Here is a 22,084-nt window from a genome sequence, read left to right as displayed (position 1 = left end):
CGGGACATTCCCAGACTTCCGATCCCATCAGGTCTGGTGCGGAAAGCTGGGACTCGGAGTCCGCCCTTTGGGATCCCTCTAAACCTGTGTGAGGATAAGGAGCCGTGGAGGCTCTGTGGGGTTTTTTTGCATTTCAAAGGCCTCCGTGCCGTACTTTGTGCTTCGATCGGTTAATGATTGTCCAAAGCCGTAGTCAGGAAATGCTTTCGGTGGGACATTAAAAGTGCCTATTAAAAAGTTTATGAGCTGTGCTGGGTTCTGGGACAATGTCAGAGGGCTTTAGAGAAGGAAAGCATTTGGAATATATATATATATATATATATATATATATATATATATATTCCATTTATATCATTGTTTCTCAACCTTCTCAATGCCGCGACCCCTTGATACAGTTCCTCATGTTGTGGTGACCCCCAACCGTAAAATTATTTCCGTTGCTACTTCATAACTGTAATTTTGCTACTGTTATGAATCATAATGTAAACATCTGATAAGCAGAATGTATTTCTATTCAGGATTTGGTGGGCATTGTACCTTGAGTTTTGGAGTTGTAGTTCACCTACATCCAGAGAGCGACGTGGACTCAAACAATGATGGATCTGGACCAAACTTGGCATGAATCCTCGTTATGCCCAAATGTGAACACTGGTGGAGTCGGGGGGGGGGGGGAATACACCTTGACATTTGTGATTGTAGTTTCTGGGATGTATAGTTCACCTACAATCAAAGAGCATTCTGAACTCCATCAACAATGGAACTGAAACTATCTTGGCACACAGAACTCCCATGACTAACAAAAAATACTTGAAAGTTGTGTTAGGCATTGATCTTGACTTTGGGAGTTGTAGTTCAACTATGTCCAGAGAGCACTGTGCACTCAAACAATGATGGATCTGGACCAAACTTGGTACGAATCCTCAATATGCCCAAATGTGGACATTGGTGGAGTTTGGGGGGAAATATACCTTGACATTGGGAATTGTAGTTGCTGGGATTTATAGTTCACCTACAATCAAAGACCATACTGAACCCTACCAATGATAGAATTGGGTCAAACTTCCCACACAGAAGCCTCATGCCTTGAAGGTACTCGTTGTCGCAAGCCTCCTTCCTGCCGTGCGTGCTCTTCCTTGCCTGCACATGCGTGACATGCTGTCATGCGCCAAGCACACATGCTCTCCCCTCCCCGCTTGGAGTCTCAGAGGCCAGCCAATCACAGCAGAGGAAGGCTTTTGGTGGGAGGATTTGCCCTCTGTTTCCCGAAAGGAAGAGCAGGACAGGCGGAGAGATCTTCAGCCTTCTCTGCCAAAGAGGTTCCTAAGACCATCCAAAATATATGTTTTCTGGTGGTCTTTGGCGACCCCTCTGAAATCCCCTTGTGACCCCTTCCAGGTTGAGAAATGCTAGTATATTCGTTTTAGGCATTCTGTTTCCAAGGTCCTCAAGTGCAACTCTATAGCAGAACCATCGGTTCAATAACTTTTCCAAATCCATGTGAAATGTATCTTCCACGAATATAGGTGTGTACTGTAAACTGTAAGCGGACTATGGGATTATATGATATATTACAAGACATTTTGAGCACAATGTGTTGTCGAAAGGCTTTCATGACCAGAAGCACTGGGTTGCTGTGATTTTTCCGGGTTGTACTGCCATGTTCCAGAAGCATTCTCTCCTGACGTTTCACCCACAGAGGTTGTGAGGTCTGTTGGACACTAGGCAAGTGGGGTTTATAGAATAGAATAATATCCAGAGTGGGAGAAAAAGCTCTTGTCTGGTGGAGGCAGGTGTGAATGCTGCAGTTGGCCATCTTGATTAGCATTAAGTAGCCTTTCAGCTTCAATGTCTGGCTGCTTCCTGCCTAGGGGGATTCTTTGTTGGGAGGTGTTATCTAGCCTTGATTGTTTCCTGTCTGGAATACCCCAGTTTTCTGAGTGTTGCTCTTTATTTAATGTCCTGATGTTAGAGTTTTTTAAACACAGGTCGTCAGATTGTGTTCCTTTTCATGGTTTCCTCCTTTCTGTTGAGATTGTCCACATGCTTGTGGATTTCAGTGGCTTCTCTGTGTAGGTGGACATGGTGGTCCAGCATTTCTGTCTTCTCCAATAATATGCTGAGTCCCGGTTGGTTGATCAAGTGCTCTGCTATGGCTGACTTCTCTGGTTGAATTGTATTCAAGATCATGTTCCTTGATTTTGAGTACAATTTGGGATGGGGGTGAGAAGCAGGAGTTAGTTGTGTCTTGGTGTTGCCGTAGGAGGCCAGATATGGATGGCAAACAGACCCAAATCCAAAATAGATAGATAGATAGAGAGAGAGAGAGAGAGAGAGAGAGAGAGAGAGAGAGAGAGATGGAAGGACAGATGGACAGACAGACAGATTAGATTGATAGATGGATGGATAGATGGATAAATAGATAGATTGATGGATAGATGGATGGATGAACAAACAGAGAGATTAGATGGATGGATGAATGGATAGATGAATAGGAAGATAGGTAGATGGATGGACGGACGGACAGACAGAAAGAGACAGACAGTAGATTAGATGGATGGATGGATGGATAGATAGACAGATAGACCAGATAGATTAGAAATATGGATGGATAGATAGATAGATAGATAGATAGATAGATAGACAGATAGATAGATGGATAGATGGATAAATAGATAGATTGATGGATAGATGGATGGACGGACAAACAGAGAGATTAGATAGATGGATGGATGGATGGATGAATAGGTAGGTGGATGGACGAATGGACAGACACAGACAGTAGACTGGATGGATGGATGGATGGATGGATGGATAGATAGATAGATAGATAGATAGATAGATAGATAGATAGATAGACAGACAGACAGATCAGAAAGATTGATGGATGGATGCTTAGATAGATAGATAGATAGATAGATAGATAGATAGATAGACAGACAGACAGATAGTCAGACAGACAAACAGATAGATTAGATGGATGGATGGATTAATAGGTAGATAGGTAGATGGATAGATGGATGGATGGTTAGATGGATAGATTAGATAAATGGATAAATAGAGGGATGGATAGATAGATATATAGTTGGTTGGATGGATGGATAGATAGATAGATAGATAGATAGATAGATAGATAGATAGATAGATAGATAGATAGATAGATAGATAGACAGATAGATGGATAGATTGGTAGGTAGATGGATGGATGGATGGATGGATGGATGGATGGATGAATGGATAGATGGAGAGGTAGACAAATGGATAGATGATAGATAGATAGATAGATGGATGGATGGATGGATGGATGGATAGATGGATGGATGGATAGATAGATAGATAGATAGATAGATAGATAGATAGATCTGAGTCCCCTTCGGCGTGAGAAGGGCAGCATATAAATGTTGTAAATAAATAAATAAATAAATAAATAAAAGATAGTTAGATAGGATAGGATAGATAGATAGATATTATTTTCAAGAATGAAGCCAGGAAAACGACTCTCTAATCTGCTCTGGAAAGGAGGCCAAAGAGCTTCCAAACTCCAAATCCCGATGGTTTTTCAGCATTTTCAAAAGGAGCGCACCGCCGGGAAGGCGTGTAGGGGCACGCGCAGATATTCCTCACATTTTTTCCTCTTCTTCCCCCTAACAATTATTTCTCTTTTGAAAAAAAGAAAGAAAGAAAGCCAACCACCAAACCCGCAGGCAGGGTTCCAAGTTGCCTTTCACTTGCTTTTGAAGTGTCCCCCATAGGCAGGACATGTTTGGGATCCCAGAATGGAGGGGGGGGGGGAGGAAAGGAAGGAATTCTTAGCTTGATAGTGAAGTCTATGTGCATTTATTGCCAGGTTGTATATAACACAATGACCAGCATTGCTTGGGTTCAAAACATCATCTAAACAAAATGTCCATGTCTGGGCATCTGTCTGGATCTTTGCGTTTCTGTGCTTCTAGTCGTCTTTTGGTTTACAGATTTCCTAGATTTTTCTCAGGCAAGGAAGACTCAGGAATGGTTATGCCAGTTCCTTTCTTTGGAATAGAGCCTATGGCTCTATTTGTTTGCAGTCTTAAATCTGTTATCCCAGTATTAACTCAGGCTGTCTCTGCTTAGCATCCAAAATCAGACAGGATCTGGCACCTTCAGGATACTTAGGCCTTTGGCAATGGGAGAGCCGTCTTTGCCTTCTTACGTTAAGAGATTAAGTTCATCTCATTCATTTCCCATTCTCTGTTTCTTCGCTTTCAAATCACCTGTTGACTTATGGCAATCCTATGAGTCAGCAAGAAATACTCAGGGATGGTTTGGTGAGTTCCTCTGAGAGTGAGCCCACCACACTTGGGATGCCATGTTGGTTTCCTATCCGAGTACTAACCAGGACTGACCTGGCTTAGTGTCCCCGCTTAGCACCCAAGATCACCAGAGCCTTCAGTGGCGCAGTGCGTTAAACCCATGTGCCGGCAGGACTGAAGACCGACAAGTTGCAGGTTCGAATCTGGGGAGAGCGCAGATGAGCTCCCTCTATCAGCTCCAGCTCTTCATGTGGGGACATGAGAGAAGCCTCCCACAAGGATGATAAAACATCAAAACATCCGGGCATCTCCTGGGCAACATCCTTGCAGATGGCCAATTCTCTCATGCCAGAAGCAACTTGCAGTTTCTCAAGTTGCTCCTGACATAACAACAACAACAAAAAAAAAACAAAAACAAAAAAAAACCTCCAAGATCAGTCAGGATCTGGTGCCTTCAGGATACTTAGGCCTTTGGCAATGGGAAAGATGTCTTTGCCTTCTTGAGTTAAGAGATTAAGCTCATCTCATTCATTTCCCATCCTCTGTTTGTTTGCATTCAATTCGCCTGCTTTCTTAAGGCAATCCTATGAATCAGTAAAGAATACTTAGGGATGGTTTGGCCACTTTCTTTGAAACCCTACTGCACCTGGGATGCCGTTAGTCTCCCATCCAAGCATTAACCAGGACTGACCAGGCTTAGTGTCTCTGCTTAGCATCCAAAATCAGACAGGATTTGGTGCCTTTAGGATACTTAGGCCTTTGGCAATGGGAGAGCCGTCTTTGCCTTCTTGTGTTAAGAGATTAAGCTCATCTCATTCATTTCCCATCCTCGGTTTGCTTTCAAATCCCCTATTGACTTAAGGCAATCCTATGAATCAGTAAGGAATACTTAGGGATGGTTTGGCCACTTTCTTTGAAACCCTACTGCAGTGGTTCTCAACCTGGGGTCCCCAGATGTTTTTGGCCTTCAACTCCCAGAAATCCTAACAGCTGGTAAACTGGTTGGGATTTCTGGGAGTTGTAGACCAAAAACATCTGGGGGCCCCAGTTTGAGAACCACTGCCCTACTGCACCTGGGATGCCGTTGGTCTCCCATCCAAATATTTACCCGGACTGACCTGTCTTAGTGTTTCTGCTTAGCATCCCAAATCAGACAGGATCTGGTGCCTTTAGGATACTTAGGCCTTTGGCAACGGGAGAGCCGTCTTTGCCTTCTTGCGTTAAGAGATTAAGCTCATCTCATTCATTTCCGGCTCAAATCGCCTGTTGACTTATGGCAATCCTATGAATCATCATCGATTACTCAGGGATGGTTCGGCCAGTTCGTCTGAAACAGAGACCACCACACCTGGGATGCCATGTTGATCTCCCATCCAGGCACTAACCAGGTCTGACCTGGCTTAGCATCCAAGAGCAAATGGGTGCTTTTGATCAGCCCCAAAGTGCCCAAAGAGCGCTAGGCCTCCTTCCCCTTCTCCTTCTTTCTCTGAGAGAGACGCATTCCAACCCTTCCTCTGCCTATAAAAACCCGATTTTCTTTTGTCGGTGGGAAATTTTTGCAGGGTGTGATCACCGAGGCAAAATAAAAGGGCTCCTTTGAAGTGCGGGCGAGTTCCTCAGCAAGCCCCTGGGGCTGAGAATCGGATTCCTCCCTCTCCTGAGCCGGGCAGGCCTGTCTGTACAAGCCGGCGGAGCTGGAGGAGCAAGCGAATGGCCCTCAGCAAGATGCAACAGGGATGCCAGAGAAAGAAAGAAAGAAAGAAAGAAAGAAAGAGAAGAGGAGGAGGAGGAGGAGAAGGCTCAAGGACGCACCTGCCTGGGATTGAGGCTGAGCCTCCGAGAAGCAGAATCTTGGGGTTGGAAGGGGACCCCAAGGGCCAAGCAGTTCAACCACATGTATGGAGGCATGCATGTGTCTACATCTATACTATGCATGGGCAGGAAACGTTTGGATCTCAAAGTCTTGAAATTGGTGGACGGGAGAGAAGAAGTGTATCCATGAGACTCCGTATTGCCTACTTCTGATATAGAATCCTAGAGCTGGAAGAGACCTCCAAGGGCCATCCAGTCCAACCCATTGCCATGCAAAAAGGCACAATCCAAGCACGCTTGATAGCCTCTGTGGAAAAGCCTCCAGAGAAGGAGACTCTACCACACACCAAGCCCCCTAGGCCACTCTCCAGGAAGTTCTTCCTAATCCTTCCAGCCGAATCTCTGATGGGTTTGGTGGGTATTCACCTTGATTTGGGGAATTGTAGTTCACCTACATCCAGAGAGCACTATGGACTCAAACAATGATAGCTCTAGACCAAACTTGATACACCCCAGTTTGAATACTGGTGGGGTTGGGGGGGGGGGTTGACTTTGTCATTTGGGAGTTGTAGTTGCTGGGAATTATAGTTCTCCTCCAATTAAAGTGCATTCTGAACTCCACCAATGATGAAGTTGAACCAAACTAGGCAAACAGAACTCCCATGACCAACAGAAAATACTGGAAGGGTTTGGTGGGCATTGACCTTGAGTTTTGGAGTTGTAGTTCACCTATATCCAGAGAGTACTGTGGACTCGAACAATGATGGATCAGGACCAAACTTGGCACGGATTCATTGTGTTTTGGAGTTGTAGTTCACCTGCATCCAGAGAGCACTGTGGACTCGAACTATGATAGATCTGGATCAAACTTGGCAAAAATACTCAATATGCCCAAATGTGAACACTGGTGGAGTTTGGAGGAAATAGACCTTGACATTTGGGAGTTGTGGTTGCTGGGATTTATAGTTCACCTACAATCAAAAAGCATTCTAAACTCCACCAACAATGGAATTGAAACAAACTTGGCATGCAGAACTCCCATGACCAACAGAAAATACTGGGTTTGGTAGGCATTGACATTGAGTTTTGGAGTTGTAGTTCACCTACATTAAGAGAGGACTGTGGACTCGAACAATGATAGATCTGGACCAAACTTGGCTCAAATACGCAATATGTCCAAATGCGAACACTGGTGGAGTTTGGGGGAAATAAAGCTTGACATTTGGGAGTTGTAGTTGCTGGGATTTATAGTTCACCTGCAATCAAAGAGCATTCTGAACTCCACCAACGATAGAATTGGGCTAAACTTCTCACATGGGATCCCCATGGCTTGAAGGGACTCGCTGGTGTGTGCCTCCCTCCAGCCTTGCACGCTCTCCCTCGCCCGCACATGCGCACCATGCTGCGATGTGCCGAGCACGCCTGCTCTCCCCTCCCCGCTTGGATTCTCAAAAACAGCCCTCCCCTTGTCTGAGAGGTTGGCCAATCACAGCGGAGGAGGGCATTTGGTGGGAGGAAGGTGGAGAGACCCATAGGGGTTCCTAAGACCATTCGAATTTTTTGGGGGTCTTTGGTGACCTCTCTGAAACTCCCTCGCAACCCCCCCCCCCCAGGTGTCCTGACCCCCAGGTTGAGAAACAGCGACCTAGTCCAATCTCCTGAATGCCAGTGAAGCAAATTTCCCTGGCTGAACTGCATACTTGTTGGAAGCAAAGGAGAATCGAAGGGATCTTGCCATCAACTGGCCCACGCGCCCATAAAGCGAAGCTGGGGAGTCATGCCAATTTGCCATGTGGTGAAGACATGGGTGGCAATGAGACAAGAGAGGCGTCACCTGCTCTCCTTATTTTATTTTTTCCTGAGTGTCAGCAGAAGCACCAGGAGACTTCTTGTAATGGGAAATGCCATCTTTTCCTTGACCAGGAACGGTCCTGAGTACTTCTCTGCTGTCCCGCTTTTCCACCCGCTTTGAAAACATCCCGCTTTTGCAGTCTTCCTTCAACTGCTGCAAACCAATTTTGGTGTCACTACTGAAGAGAAGCAGAGATAGAGCCAAATGAATGTCAACAGGGAGGCCTATTCATTGTGTTCCTCCAGCAAAGATGGGGTCAAACCTCCACCACTCGGGTAGAAGAGTGTTATTATGTGGGTAAAGGATGTATTGATGATTGGGGTTGCCAAAGACCATCAGAAAACATCTATTTCCAAAGGTCTTAGGAGCCCCTTTGGCAGAGAAGGATGAAGATCTCTCCACCTGTCCTACTCTTCCTTTTTGGAAAGAGGGGGCAAATCTTCCCACCAAAAGCCTTCCTCTACTGTGATTGGCTGGCCTCTCTGAGACACCAAGTGGAGAGGGGAGAGCAGGCGTGCTCAGCGCATGGCAGCATGCTGCACATGTGCAGGGAAGGGAGAGCATGTGAGACTGCAAGCAAGTCCCTTCACGGTATGAGGGATCTATGTGGGAAGTTTGACCCCAATTCTATTGTTGGTGAGGTTCACAATGCTCTTTGACTATAGGTGAACTATAAATCCCAGCAACTAAAACTTCCAAATGTCAAGATCTATTTCCCCCAAACTCCACCAGTGTTCACATTTGGGCATATTGACTATCCGTGCCAAGTTTGGTCTATATCCATCATTGTTTGAGTCCACAGTGCTCTCTGATGTAGATGAACTACAACTCCAAAACTCAAGGTCAGTGCCCGCTAAACCCTTTCAGTATTTCCTTGTTGGTCTTGGGGGTTCTGTGTGGCAAGTCTGGCCCAATTCTATCATCGGTGGGGTTCGGAATGCTCTTTGATTGTAGGTGAACTATAAATCCCACCAACTACAGCTTCTAAATGTAAAGGTCTATTTCCCCCAAACTTCACCAGTGTTTCCATTTGGGTATATTGATTATCCACGCCAAGTTTGGTCCAGAGCTATCATTGTTTGAGTCCACAGTGCTCTCTGGATATAGATGAACTACAACTCCAAAACTCAAGGTCAATGCCCATCAAACTCTTTCTGTATTTTCTTGTCGGTCATGACAGTTCTGTGTGCCAAGTTTGGTTCAATTCCATCATTGGTGGAGTTCAGAATGCTCTTTGACTGTGGGTGAACTATAAATCCCAGCAACTACAACTCCCAAATGAGAAAATCAACCCCCCCCCCCCCAATTTCTACCAGTATTCAAATTTGGGCATATTCGGTATTGTGAATGAAAATACATCCTGCACATCGGATATTTACATGATGCATAACAGTAGTCTGACTTGGCCACGGTGGTCCATGCTCTTGTTACATCCCGAATAGACTACTGCAATGCACTCTACATGGGGCTGCCTTTGAAGACTGCCTGGAAGCTTCAAGTAGTTCAGCGGTCGGCAGCCAGGTTGCTCACCGGAGCGATGTACAGGGAAGATACAACTCCTTTGTTACGACGACTCCACTGGCTACCGAGCACAACTCAAAGTGTTGGTTTTAACCTTTAAGGCCCTAAACGGTTCTGGCCCAGACTACCTGTCCAAACGTATTTCCTGCCACAAACCATCATGAAGTTTAAGATCTTCAGGAGAGGCCCTGCTCTCGATCCCACCACTATTACAAACATGGTTGATGGGGATGAGTGACAGGGCCTTCTCAGCAGTGGCCCCCCACCTATGGAACACCCTCCCTAAAGATATCAGATTGGCCACCTCCCTCTTGTCTTTTAGAAGGAAAATCAAGACCTGGTGATGGGACCAAGCGTTTGATCAGTGAGCAGCAAGTGGAAGAAGATCACACAACTTAGGGCAATGAATTGACCCAGACTGGTTTTTGGATTTCGATTTTAATGGATGTGTCTTAATTAATTGTTTTAATTTTTCATGGATGATCAATCAGAATTTTGTACACATGTCAATGCAAATTGTGAGAACTTTGGCATTCCTCTTGGATACAAGACCTCCTCTGCGAAGGAAGATAAGGCTTTTGATAGGTGATATAATGGTCTGAGGCTGTGGTTTGGATCCCCATCGTTTGGAAATATGGATGACTTTGGTCAAGTCCAGATCCATCAAAGCCACAGAGAAGCCATTGTGGGACAAACCAATCATCATACATACATACGTTGACTTTTATATATGGAGATTGATGTTATTATATTCATATCCTGCTTTTATCTCGACTGAAGAGTCCCCGGTGGCACAGTGGGTTAAACCCCTGTGGCGGCAGGACTGAAGACTGACAGGTCGCAGGTTCGAATCTGGGGAGAGTGCGGATGAGCTCTCTATATCAGCTCCAGCTTCTCATGTGGGGACATGAGAGAAGCCACCCACAAGGATGGTAAAACATCAAAACATCCTGGTGTCCCCTGGCCAACGTCCTTGCAGATGGCCAATTTTCTCACACTAGAAGCGACTTGCAGTTTCTCAAGTCCCTCCTGACACAACAATAACAAAAAAAAAAATCTCAACTGAGACACAACGTCAAAGCAAAGTTCCTTTGAACCCATCTTGCAGAGAAGACTCAGTTATATGTTTGCTGCCGGGTGAAAATGGCACATGATGACACGTAGTATAGTAGAGTCTCGCTTATCCGACATAAACAGGCCGGCAGAATGTCGGATCAATGGAAATGTCGGATAATACGGAGTCTCCTCCTGTTACCTGTCCGACACAGTGCTAGATACATAAGAATCCTAACAACAGGGACTCAAAGGGTTTAGGCAAGGCAACGCCTCAGGGCTAGAGGGCCAAGTAAGAGTGCCCGGATGCGGAAGAGGAGTGTGGAAATCCCAGAGGGAAGGAGAAAGGATACTTCCGCTTATGGTCCTGCCTCTTTCCCCCTTTCCTCCTTCCTCATTTTCTTGCCTTTTTCACTTATTGGGAATGGAGAGAGAGTTGGGAAGCGCTCCTTTGATTATAGGGGAAATGCTGGAGGAAAAGGAGGGCGTCGGATAAGACAGAATGTCGGATAAGCAAGACTCTATTGTATTGGGAATGGAGAGAGAGTTGGGAAGCGCTCCTTGCATTGAAGGGGAAATGCTGGAGGAAAACTGGGGCGTTGGCTAAGAGTGTCGGATAAGACGGAATGTCAGATAAGCGAGAATGTACTGCATTGGGAATGGAGAGAGAGTTGGGGAATGCTCCTTTAACTGAAGGGGAAGTGCTGGGGGAAAGGGGAGTGTCGGATAAGATGGAATGTTAGATAAGTGAAGGTCGGATAAGCGAGACTCTACTGTAATTGCTTGTTCTTGGGCTGTAAGAATCAGGCCCTCTGTCTCCTTTTCCAAGTTTCCATTTGTGAGCCACATCCATGTTTTTTCCTTGTCCATTTGGCTCTCAGTGTTTCCCAGGAACTGTCCAGGGAGAGCTTTCTTTTGCCAGTTTTCTCTTGTGTTGCTGTAAATTCGTTCAGTCGCTTCCAACTATTCATGACTTCATGGACCAGCCCACGCCAGAGCTCCCTGTCAGCCGTCACCACCCCAAGCTCCTTCAGAGTCAAGCCAGTCACTTCAAGGATCCCATCCATCCATCTTGCCCTTGGCCCCTCTTCCTTTTTTCTTCCATTTTCCCCAGCATCATTGTCATCTCTAAGCTTTCCTGTCTCCTCATTATGTTGCCAAAGTACTTCATCATCATACTTATATTTATTGCTTTTCTTACTAAATATATTTTTATTCTTATTACATTTCTTCTTCTTCTTCTTCCTCTTCTTATTATATTTAAATTTATTGCTGGTCTTATTACATTTATTCTTATGATTATCATGACATTTATTGTTATTATTTGATATACTATTGATATTACTGCTATTTTCATTGCATGTATTACCATATTTATTGTTGTTGTTGTTTATTCGTTCAGTCGCTTCCGACTCTTTGTGACCTCATGGACCAGCCTACGTCAGAGTCAAGCCAGTCCCTTCAAGGATACCATCTTGCCCTTCGTCGGCCCCTCTTCCTTTTTCCTTCCATTTTCCCCAACATCATTGTCTTTCTCTTGTGTTTTTATGGTATGCACTCTTTGTCTTTTGCACTTTGAGCAGTTTTTTGCTATTGACTTCCATCAATGTTGATGGTGGTAGTGGTGGTGGTGGTGGTTGTTGTTGTTGTTGTTATTATTATTATTATTATTATTTGAAACACAACAAGATTAGTACACAGCATACAAGATCACTATGCTGGCTGTTGCATTGGATCACAGGTCGGACACTTCCCAAGTGTCTAGGACTGTGTGATGTATCGGCGAATAATGCGTGCAGATCCTAGTAGGGTGGCCTTTTGCAGCTGGCATATGGTAATTGTGTCAGCACCGATTGTGTTTAAGTGCAGGCCAAGGTCTTTAGTCACTGCACCCAGGGTGCCGATCACCACTGGGACCACCTTGACTGGCTTGTGCCGGAGTCGTCGTCTTCTCCTTCTTCTCCTTCTTATATTTATTTATACCCCGCTTTACTCCCCTAGAGGAGACCCAAAGATGGCTGGGCCTCTTCCTCCTTGGGAGAATGTGCCTCGAATGTCGTCGTTGTCGGCATCTCTCTGAGGTGCACTGGACGGACTCCAGGCCCGGCATGGAAAAGGGTTGTTTAATAATATCTGATGGGCGGGTAAGAATTTGGGCCGGCAGCCAAGGTACACACAGCGCCTGTAATCGTTAACTCGGTCTGTAAACAGTTCAAACGGCATTGGAGAGGCCATCGGTTTGTACATTAGCGGGCGGCCGTTTCATCTCACTCATGCGGGCGAATGGGCCGGACCCAAAAAAAGGAGGGAGAGAAAAGAGGAGGGCCCGCTTTTGGCACGGTCTTCCTTCCGAAGCCCCAAGGAGCCCGCCTGCCAAGGGTTGACCTTCAAACCGCGGTGCCGGAACGAGGGGCGAAACCAGGAGGGCCTTTGTGTTCCGCACCTGGTCGAAGTCCAGGATAAACAGTCGAAACAGAGAAAAGAAAAAAGAGGGAGAGAAAGAGAACTAGAGTGGCCTGAGTCTGGTTGCCAGAGCCATCTAGACTAGTTGTTCTCAACCTTCCTAATGCTGAGAGCCCTTAATACAGTTCCTTCATGGCAACTTGGAGGGCCTCCAAATGTCTAGAGAAGATTCCATCTATGAACCTGTTGGAAGTTTTGGTTAGAATTGCCTTGGAGGACCTACAGATGTTCTCACTAGGTCCTTCAGTATGACTATAGAGCAGTAGTTCTCAACCTTCCTAATAACTCCTTATTACAGTTCCTTCACGGTGATTTAGAGGGCCTCCAAATGTCTAGAGAAGGTTCCATCTATGAACCTGTTGAAAGTTTTGGTTAGAATTGCTGTGGAGGACCTACAGATGTTCTCACTAGGCCCTTCAGTATAACTATAGAGCAGTGGTTATCAACCTTCCTAATGCTGCGACTCCTTAATACAGTTCCTTCATGGTGACTTAGAGGGCCTCCAAATGTCTAGAGAAGGTTCCATCTATGAACCTGTATGTCCTTCTGTTGGAAGTTTTGCACTGAATTGCCCTGGAGGACCTATAGATGTTTTCTCTAGATCCTTCAGTAGATTAATAGGTTCTGTCTATGAACCTTTAGGTCCTTCTGTTGGAAGTTTTGCACCAAATTGTTCTGGAGGACCTACAGATATTCTCTCTAGATCCTTCAGTAGGACTCTAAATCACTGGTTCTCAACTTTCCTAATGCCACGACCCTGTAATACAGTTCCTTAATGGTGACTTGAAGGACCTCCAAAAGTCTAGAGAAGGTTCCATCTCTGAACCTGTAGGTCCTTCTGTTGGAAGGACCTGCTCAGAATTTCCCTGGAGGACCTACAGAAGTTCTCTCAAGGTTCTTCAGTATGACTTTAGAGCAGTGGTTCTCAACCTTTCTCATGCTGTGACCCCTTAATACAATTCCTCATGTTGTGGTGACCCACAACCATAACATTATTTTCGTTGCTACTTCATAACTGTAATTTTTCTGCTGTCATGAATTGTAATGTAAATATCTGATATGCAGGATGTATTTTCATTCACTGGACCAAATACCTGATACGTCCATAATTCGAATTCTGGTGGGATTGCGGTTGGGGGTTGATTTTGTCATTTGGGAGTTGTAGTTGCAGGGATTTATAGTTCACCTACAATCAAAGAGCGTTCTGAACTCCATCAACAATGGAATTGAACCAATCTTGGCAAACAGAACTTCCATGACTAACAGAAAATACCGGAAAGGGTTTGGTGGGCATTGACCTTGACTTTGAGAGTTGTAGTTCACCTACATCCAGGGAGTACTGTGGACTCAAACAATGATGGATCAGGATCAAACTTGGCATGGACACCCAATATGCCCAAATGAACACTGGTAGAGATTGGGGGAAATAGATCTTGACATTTGGTAGTTGTAGTTGCTGGGATTTATAGTTCACCTATAATCAAAGAACATTCTGAACCCCATCAATGATATAATTAAACCCCCTCGGAACCCCCCCCCCAGGAGTCCCGACCCCCAGGTTGAGAAATATTGCACTAGTATATTGTATAACATTGCTTAAAGGTATGAAACAGAAATGAATAAACCTCTTTGCTTACAGCAGACACATGAAACTCAGAAATAGGCAGAAATCTTCCTTGGGTTGTGGGAAATCGCTCCCCAAAATTACTTCTCCGAGTGCTTTGCAGGATTGTTGATGTAAACAACTGGCGAGTGTACTTCTTTTTCCAAATGTGCCCTATTTGTGCCCATTGACTGCCACAGCTTCTTAACGCCTTTGCTCTACCCCTTGCCTGCCTCCCGCCCGTTTATAGAAGCCAAGAGGATGTTTGCTCTCCGCCGTTTCAAGATAGGCAAGAAAAGACCCAATTGTCTCACAGAGGGGTTATCAGCCATTCCAAAGCAACTCTCGGCAGCTGCTGGGCCAACAAGGCAGGCCAAATTGAACTTAATTCTTAGAGTCATAGAACCCTAGAGTTGGAAGAGACCCCAAGGCCCATCCAGTCCAACCCCATTTGGCCATAAGGGAAGACACAATCCAAGCCTTCCAGATAGATTGCCATTCAATCCCTGATGGAAAATCTCAAGAGAAGAAAGGAAGCTCTATCGGACTCCCAGGCAGCATCTTCCATGGTTGAACACTCCTTACCATCAATAGGTTCTTCTTAATGTTTAGGTCAGCGTTTCTCAACCTGGGGGTCGGGAGCCCTGAGGGGGTGTCAGAGGGGTTGCCAAAGACCATCAAAAAACACAATATTTTCTGTTGGTCATGGGGGTTCTGTGTGGGAAGTGTGGTGCCATTCTATCATTGGTGGGGTTCAGATTGTAGGTGCACTATAAATCCCAGCAGCTATAACTTCCCAAATGTCAAGAACTATTTCCTCCAAACTCCACCAGTGCTCACATATGAGCACACTGAGTATTCATGCCAAGTCTGGTCGAGATCTATCATTGTTTGAGTCCATATAGGTGAACTGTTGTTGTTGTTGTTCATTCGTTCAGTCGTCTCCGACTCTTCGTGACCTCATGGACCAGCCCACGCCAGAGCTCCCTGTCGGCCGTTACCACCCCCAGCTCCCTCAAGGTCAGTCCAGTCACTTCAAGGATGCCATCCATCCATCTTGCCCTTGGTCGGCCCCTCTTTCTTTTGCCTTCCACTTTCCCCAGCATAATAATAATAATAATAATAATAATAATAATAATAATAGGTGAACTACAACTCCAAAACTCAAGGTCAATGATCATCAAACCCTTCCAGTATTTTCTGTTAGTCATTGGGGTTCTGTGTGCCAAGTTTGGTCCAGGTCTATTATTGGTAGATATCACAGTTTCTCTCGTTGTGGGTCAACTATAACTCCCAGAAAGGAATGTCAGTTCCTTCCACCCACCCCCCCCCCCCGCCCCAGTAATTACATTTCAATATATCAGGTACATGTGCCAATTTTGGTCCAGATCCATCAGTGTTTGGGCTCACAGTGCTCTCTGGATGTATGTGAACTACAGCTCCCCCAAATCAAGGTGAATTTCCCCCAAAGTCCTTGGTCATGGAGGTTCTGTGTGCCAAATTTGGTCCAATTCCATCTTTGGTGGAGTTCAAAATGCTCACTGATTGCAGGTGAACTATACATCCCAGTAGCTACAATGCCAAAATGTCCATGCCAATTCCCCTCCAAACTCACCAGCATTCAAATTTTGGCATACAGGGCATTTGTGCCAAGTTTGGTCCAGATTCATCACTGTTTGTGGTCACAGTGCGCTCAGGATGCAGGTGAACTACAACTCCCCCAAATCAAGGTGAATTTTCCCCAAAGACCTCCAGTATCTTTTGCTAGTCATGGGGGCTTTGTGTGCCAAGTTTGGTCCAATTTCATCTTTCAAAGTGCTCATTGATTGCAGGTGAACTATACATCCCAGCACCTACAACTCCAAAATGTCAATGCCAATTCCCCTCCAAACCACCAGTATTCAAATGTTGGCATATTGAGTATTTGTGCCAAGTTTGGTCCAGATCCATCGTAGTTTGTGGTCATAATCCGCTCTGGATGTGGGTGAACTACAACTCCTATAACTCCCTCCAAAGACTGGAGGTCTTTGGAGGGATTTATAAGCTCTGTGTGCCAAGTTACTTCCAGGTCTATCATTGGTGGGGTTCAGAGTGCAGTTCTTACATTGCAGGTGAACTATACATCCCAGTACCTACAACTCCTCTAAACCATGGTGAACTCTCCTCAATCCTCTCTAGTATTTTCAATTGCTGTTTGTTGTGTGCTGTAGAAAGGAATAGGAAAGGGTTAAGGGAGAGGCAGTGGGCGGGGTCATACAAATTCCACACCAATGGAGAGAGTCAGAAACTGGGATGTCTGTGGTGGAGGAAACACATAAAATCTAAGATGGAATTGTCCCTGAATGAGAGCCTTCACTTGGGTGGTAAGCAGTAATTTTTTTGTGGAGGACATTCAGTCTGATCAATTCCCTAGGAAAGGGTTATGCGAGAGGCAGTGGGTGGAGTCATGCACATTTCATACCAATGGAGAGAGAAAGGAAAAATGGGATGCCTGTGGTGGAGGAAACACATCAAATCTAGGATGGAATTGACCCCGTAGGAAAACCATCACTTGGGTGGTGGGCAGTGTGGTGTTGGTGGAGGACAATGGCAGGGCTCTTGGGCATGTTCATGGTGCTCAATGTCATTGGAGGGAGAGCCACTGGTGCTTGTGGAGGCCGGAGGTTGTCTGTGTAAGTGGACACTCAAGCTACATACACACATATGTGCATAGATATATGAAATGGGATATTTTAGAAGTAGCTGAAAAGTGAGCCTGGAAAGAATGGCTTGGGACCAAGTGAGGACAATTGTAGGCTCATTCTTCTTCCATCTTTCCTTCGATTACTGAGGACGGCGAGTCATGGGAGAGCAATAAAACCATCCCATTTCCACTGGAGACGTGCAAAACCCTCCCTTATCTCTTGTCAAAGGTTGGCAGGAGCAGGTGCAAGCATTGTTGGGCTAAGAGGTAGGGCAGTCTGCCAAAGGCAGATGGTCACAACAGATGAAAGCACACCGACACCGTTGCTCCTTGCTTTAGGCCCAGCTCAAAACATTCCCCAGTTTTAGCTCATCCAAACCAGTGCCAACGAGTGGCTGTGACTAATGGGTCCTATGTCAGTGGGGTGTTGAGTCCATTCCAGGTCTTGGCTTACTCCAAAGGAGCTCTCCAAGTGCTGAATCCACTTACACATGAGGTTCAGCACCATGGAATAGTCCTGGAATGGATTCACTGTCAACATGGAAGCAATCCATCAACATGGTTTGTTGTTGTTGTTTATATGCTCCTCTCTTCAAAAAGAGACTCAAAGCAGTGAAAGACCCAAAGTCAGCGTTTCTCAACCTGGGGGATGGGGTCGTCAGAAGGTTTCAGAGGGGTCACCAAAGACCATCATATATTTCTGATGGTCTTTGGGACCCCTTTGGCAGAGAAAGCTGAAGATCTCTCCGCCTGTCCTTCTCTTCCTTTTGGAAACAGAGGGTGAATCCTCCCACTAAAAGCCCTCCTCTGCTGTGATTGCCCAGCCTGTCAGCCAAGGGGAGGGCTGTTTCTGAGTTTCCAAGTGGAGAGGGGAGAGCAGGCGTGCTCGGCGCATGGCAGCATGCTATGCATGTGCAGGGAAGGGAGAGCGTGTGGGGCTGGAGGAAGACTCATGCAAGCAAGTCCCTTCAAGGCATGGGGGTTCTGTGTGGGAAGTTTGGCCTAATTCTATCTTTGGTGGGGTTCAGAACACTCTTTGATTGTAGGTGAACTATAAATCCCAGCAACTACAACTCCCAAATGTCAAGCTTTATTTCCCCCAAACTCCACCAGCATTCACATTTGGGCATATTGATTATTGAAGCCAAGTTTGGTCCAGATCTATCATTGATTTAGTCCACAGTGCTCTTTGGATGTAGGTGAACTACAACTCCAAAACTCAAGATCAATGCCCACCAAACCCTTCCAATATTTTCTGTTGGTCATGGGAATTCTGCATGCCAAATCTGGTTCAATTCCATCATTGGTGGTGTTCAGAACACGCTTTGATTGTAGGTGAACTATAAATTCCAGCAACTACACCACCCAAATGTCAAGCTTTATTTCCTCTAAACTCCACCACATTTGGGCATATTGAGTATTCGAGCCAAGTTTCATTCAATTCCATTGTTGTGGAGTTCAGAATGCTCTTTGATTGTAGGTGAACTATAAATCCCAGCAACTGCAACTCCCAAATGTCAAGCTTTATTTCCTCCAAACTCCACCACATTTGGGCATATTGAGTATTCGAGCCAAGTTTGGTTCAATTCCATTGTTGGAGGAGTTCAGAACGCTCTTTGATTGTAGGTGAACTATAAATCCCAGCAACTACAACTCCCAAATGACAAAATCAATCCCTTTCCTCACCCACACCAGTATTCAAATATGAGCACATTGGGTATTTGTGTCCCATTTGGTCCAGTGAATGAAAATACTTCCTGCATATCATATGTTTACATGACGATTAATATCAGTAATAAAATTACAATTATGAAGTAGCAATGAAAATAATGTTATGGTTGGGGGTCACCGCAACATGAGGAACCGTATTAAGAGGTTGCAGCATTAGGAAGGTTGAGAAACACTGCTCAAAGTGGTGAATCCATCCATTCGTCCACCTATTGGAGATCGGTGAGATGTTATTGATGGACTCATTGATTATTATTTGTTGTCCTATAATCATGAGCCAACAATGTGATGTGGCGGCAAAAAAAGCCAATGGGATTTTGGCCTGCATCTATAGGAGCATAGTGTCTAGATCTAGGGAAGTCATGCTCCCCATGCTCTATTCCGCTTTGGTTAGACCACACCTGGAATATTGTGTCCAATTCTGGGCACCACAATTCAAGAGAGATATTGACAAGCTGGAATGTGTCCAGAGGAGGGCGACTCAAAGGATCAAGGGTCTGGAGAACAAGCTTAAGGAGCTGAGCATGTTTAGCCTGAAGAAGAGAAGGCTGAGAGGAGATATGATAGCCATGTATAAATATGTGAGAGGAAGTCACAGGGAGGAGGAAGCAAGCTTGTTTTCTGCTTCCTTGGAGACTAGGACGCGGAACAATGGCTTCAAACTACAAGAGAGGAGATTCCATCTGAACATGAGGAAGAACTTCCTGACTCTGAGAGCTGTTCAGCAGTGGAACTCTCTGCCCCGGAGTCTGGTGGAGGCTCCTTCTTTGGAAGCTTTTAAACAGGGGCTGGATGGCCATCTGTCAGGGGTGATTTGAATGCAATATTCCTGCTTCTTGGCAGAATGGGGTTGGACTGGATGGCCCATGAGGTCTCTTCCAACTCTTTGATTCTATGATTTATTTCCCACGACTTCCTCCCGTGATTTCATAGTATGCAATTTTCTCTCACCTTCTTCCCCACATTATTGTCATCACAACAACCCTTTAAGGGAGTACGAGAACGAGAGAGAAAATCTGACTCAAGATGAAGATTGCAAAGATTGCGGCGGGGGGGGGGGGGGGGGGGAGAGAATCACATTTCAGCGACCAGAAAAATGCTCCCATGAATGGAAAGAAAGTTCATTCTTGTTTGCCGTGAGGCTTTATGGTGGCCATAAAGTGGCTTTATTTCCATTCAGGTTAAGAAGGCCTCTGTGATGTAAGGTCTTTGCAGAATGAGAAGAACAACCTTTTCCCTTGCTACCAAACTATCGTCTCTTCTCACCTCTTTGGTTTTCCTTTGGCTTCCTTGTCTTACTTACTTACTTAGGCGATCCCTCGTAGCTCGAGGATGATTGTCCTCCAAGTTCGGTGTCCTGGCAGTGGGTCCGTAGGTGGCTGTGGAGCTCTATTCTTGATCTGCATGTTCTCCTGCAGTGAGGATATCTGTTTCCAGACGGAAGGCGGTCAGGGTTGGCTTGACCTGCCTTCCTCTTGGCACGTTTTTCCCTTTTGCCCTCCATATGCGCCTCTTCGAATTCTAGAGCATTGCACTCAAGGGCCAGGGCTTCCCAGTTCTCGGTGTCTATGCCATATTTTTTGAGGTTGGCTTTAAGTCCATCTTTTCCTGTCCACTGACGTTACATTTCCTATACTTAAGTTGGGAGCAGAGTAACGGTGATCGGGCATTCCAGTGGAGTTGATGGTGAAGGACCATCGCTTCAATGCTGGTGGTTTTTGCTTCTTCCAGCATGCTGACATTTGTCCACCTGTCTTCCCAAGAGATTTGCAGGATTTTTCGGAGGCAGCGCTTATGGAATCGTTCCAAGAGTTGAGTATGATGTCTGTAGACATGAAGACTTGTCATGAAGACTTGTCATGTCCTAAAACCGAGCTGAAGCAAAGCTGAGATTTTGTCCTTTGGATCCAGGTTGAGATTTAGGTCCATCCATGTGGACTCCATAAAAGTCCATCCGTGACTTTAGCCTGTTGTTGTAAACATTGAACAAGTTAACTTGTGGAGTAACTTGAGCTCCTTGCTTTTCCAATACTTTTTGTTACTGATAAGAGAATACTGAGAACGTTGTTTTCGTTGTTGTTGTATGCCATTCAAGCCATTTCCAGGGTTTTTGGGGGGCTGAGAGTATGTTTCCATGTTGAGCAATGATTCGAACCCTTGGCTCCAGAGCTCAAACCACAGCACCAAAGCTTCTCAAAATGCATTGGAAAAGCAATCAGCAAAGTGATTTCACCCATGCTTAAGATTTTTAAATTATTTATTTTATTTATCAAAGATACAGTTGTAATGTATTTAAAAACTTGGCCTTATACTACATGTCCTTTGACCAGTAGCTGGCCACTTGGAGCGCCTCTGGTGCTGCTGTGAGAAGGTCCACACGCTTGTATTTTAGATGGATTAGGAATCAGCTGGTTTTCCCTGTAATAGGCAGAAAGAGCACCTAAAGCTTTGGGGAACTTCTATTCAACCATTTCAAAGCTCCCAGCTTGAGCGGTGATGGCACGATTGTCATCATAGATGAAACTGAATGAGATGAATTTAATCTCTTAACGCAAGAAGGCAAAGACGGCTCTCCCATTGCCAAAGGCCTAACTATCCTAAAGCAATGAAAGTGAGAAGGAAGGAAGGAAGGGGAGAGGGAGGAGGGCCTGGGTTTGCCCATACCTGATTTAGATGCTGAACAGAGTCATAGAATCATAGAATCATAGAGTTGGAAGAGACCTCATGGGCCATCCAGTCCAACCCCCTGCCAAGAAGCAGGAATATTGCATTCAAAGCACCCCTGACAGATGGCCATCCAGCCTCTGGAGGACTAACCATTACCACTGAAAAGCAACAGATATTGTCCTGAAAATGACAAAGCTGTGCCACAAGCTCTTTACACCCTACTTTTGGTTGTGGTGCAATGTTCACTCTTGCAGCTCAGACCTGACTCCCTTCCTTTTCTCTCCCCAGTTCCACCCTTTGTCTCTCTGCAACACCAGCGAGGATGAGCACACCGTCCCTGGATTTGTTTCTATTGTCAAGCTGGAGCGGCCCGAGAGGGACCTCCGGCCCTGCCTTTCGTTGGCCAACAAGGTAAG

At 45.4% G+C, this 22,084-nt stretch overlaps 1 protein-coding gene across 1 annotated transcript in view; it reads left to right on the top strand.

The window, feature by feature from the left end:
- The window catches only part of RNF43 (ring finger protein 43), a 63,883-nt gene that overhangs the window by 11,284 nt on the left and 30,515 nt on the right, over positions 1-22,084 (top strand). The window contains exon 2 of the mRNA XM_060756878.2: positions 21,957-22,079. Coding sequence (XP_060612861.2) covers positions 21,957-22,079 — 123 coding nt within the window. The remainder of the gene's footprint in view (positions 1-21,956; positions 22,080-22,084) is intronic.

The sequence above is a fragment of the Anolis sagrei genome, chromosome 11, assembly GCF_037176765.1.
Source record: "Anolis sagrei isolate rAnoSag1 chromosome 11, rAnoSag1.mat, whole genome shotgun sequence".
Lineage (NCBI taxonomy): Eukaryota > Metazoa > Chordata > Lepidosauria > Squamata > Dactyloidae > Anolis > Anolis sagrei.
This window is presented reverse-complemented; position numbering and strand designations above follow the sequence as displayed.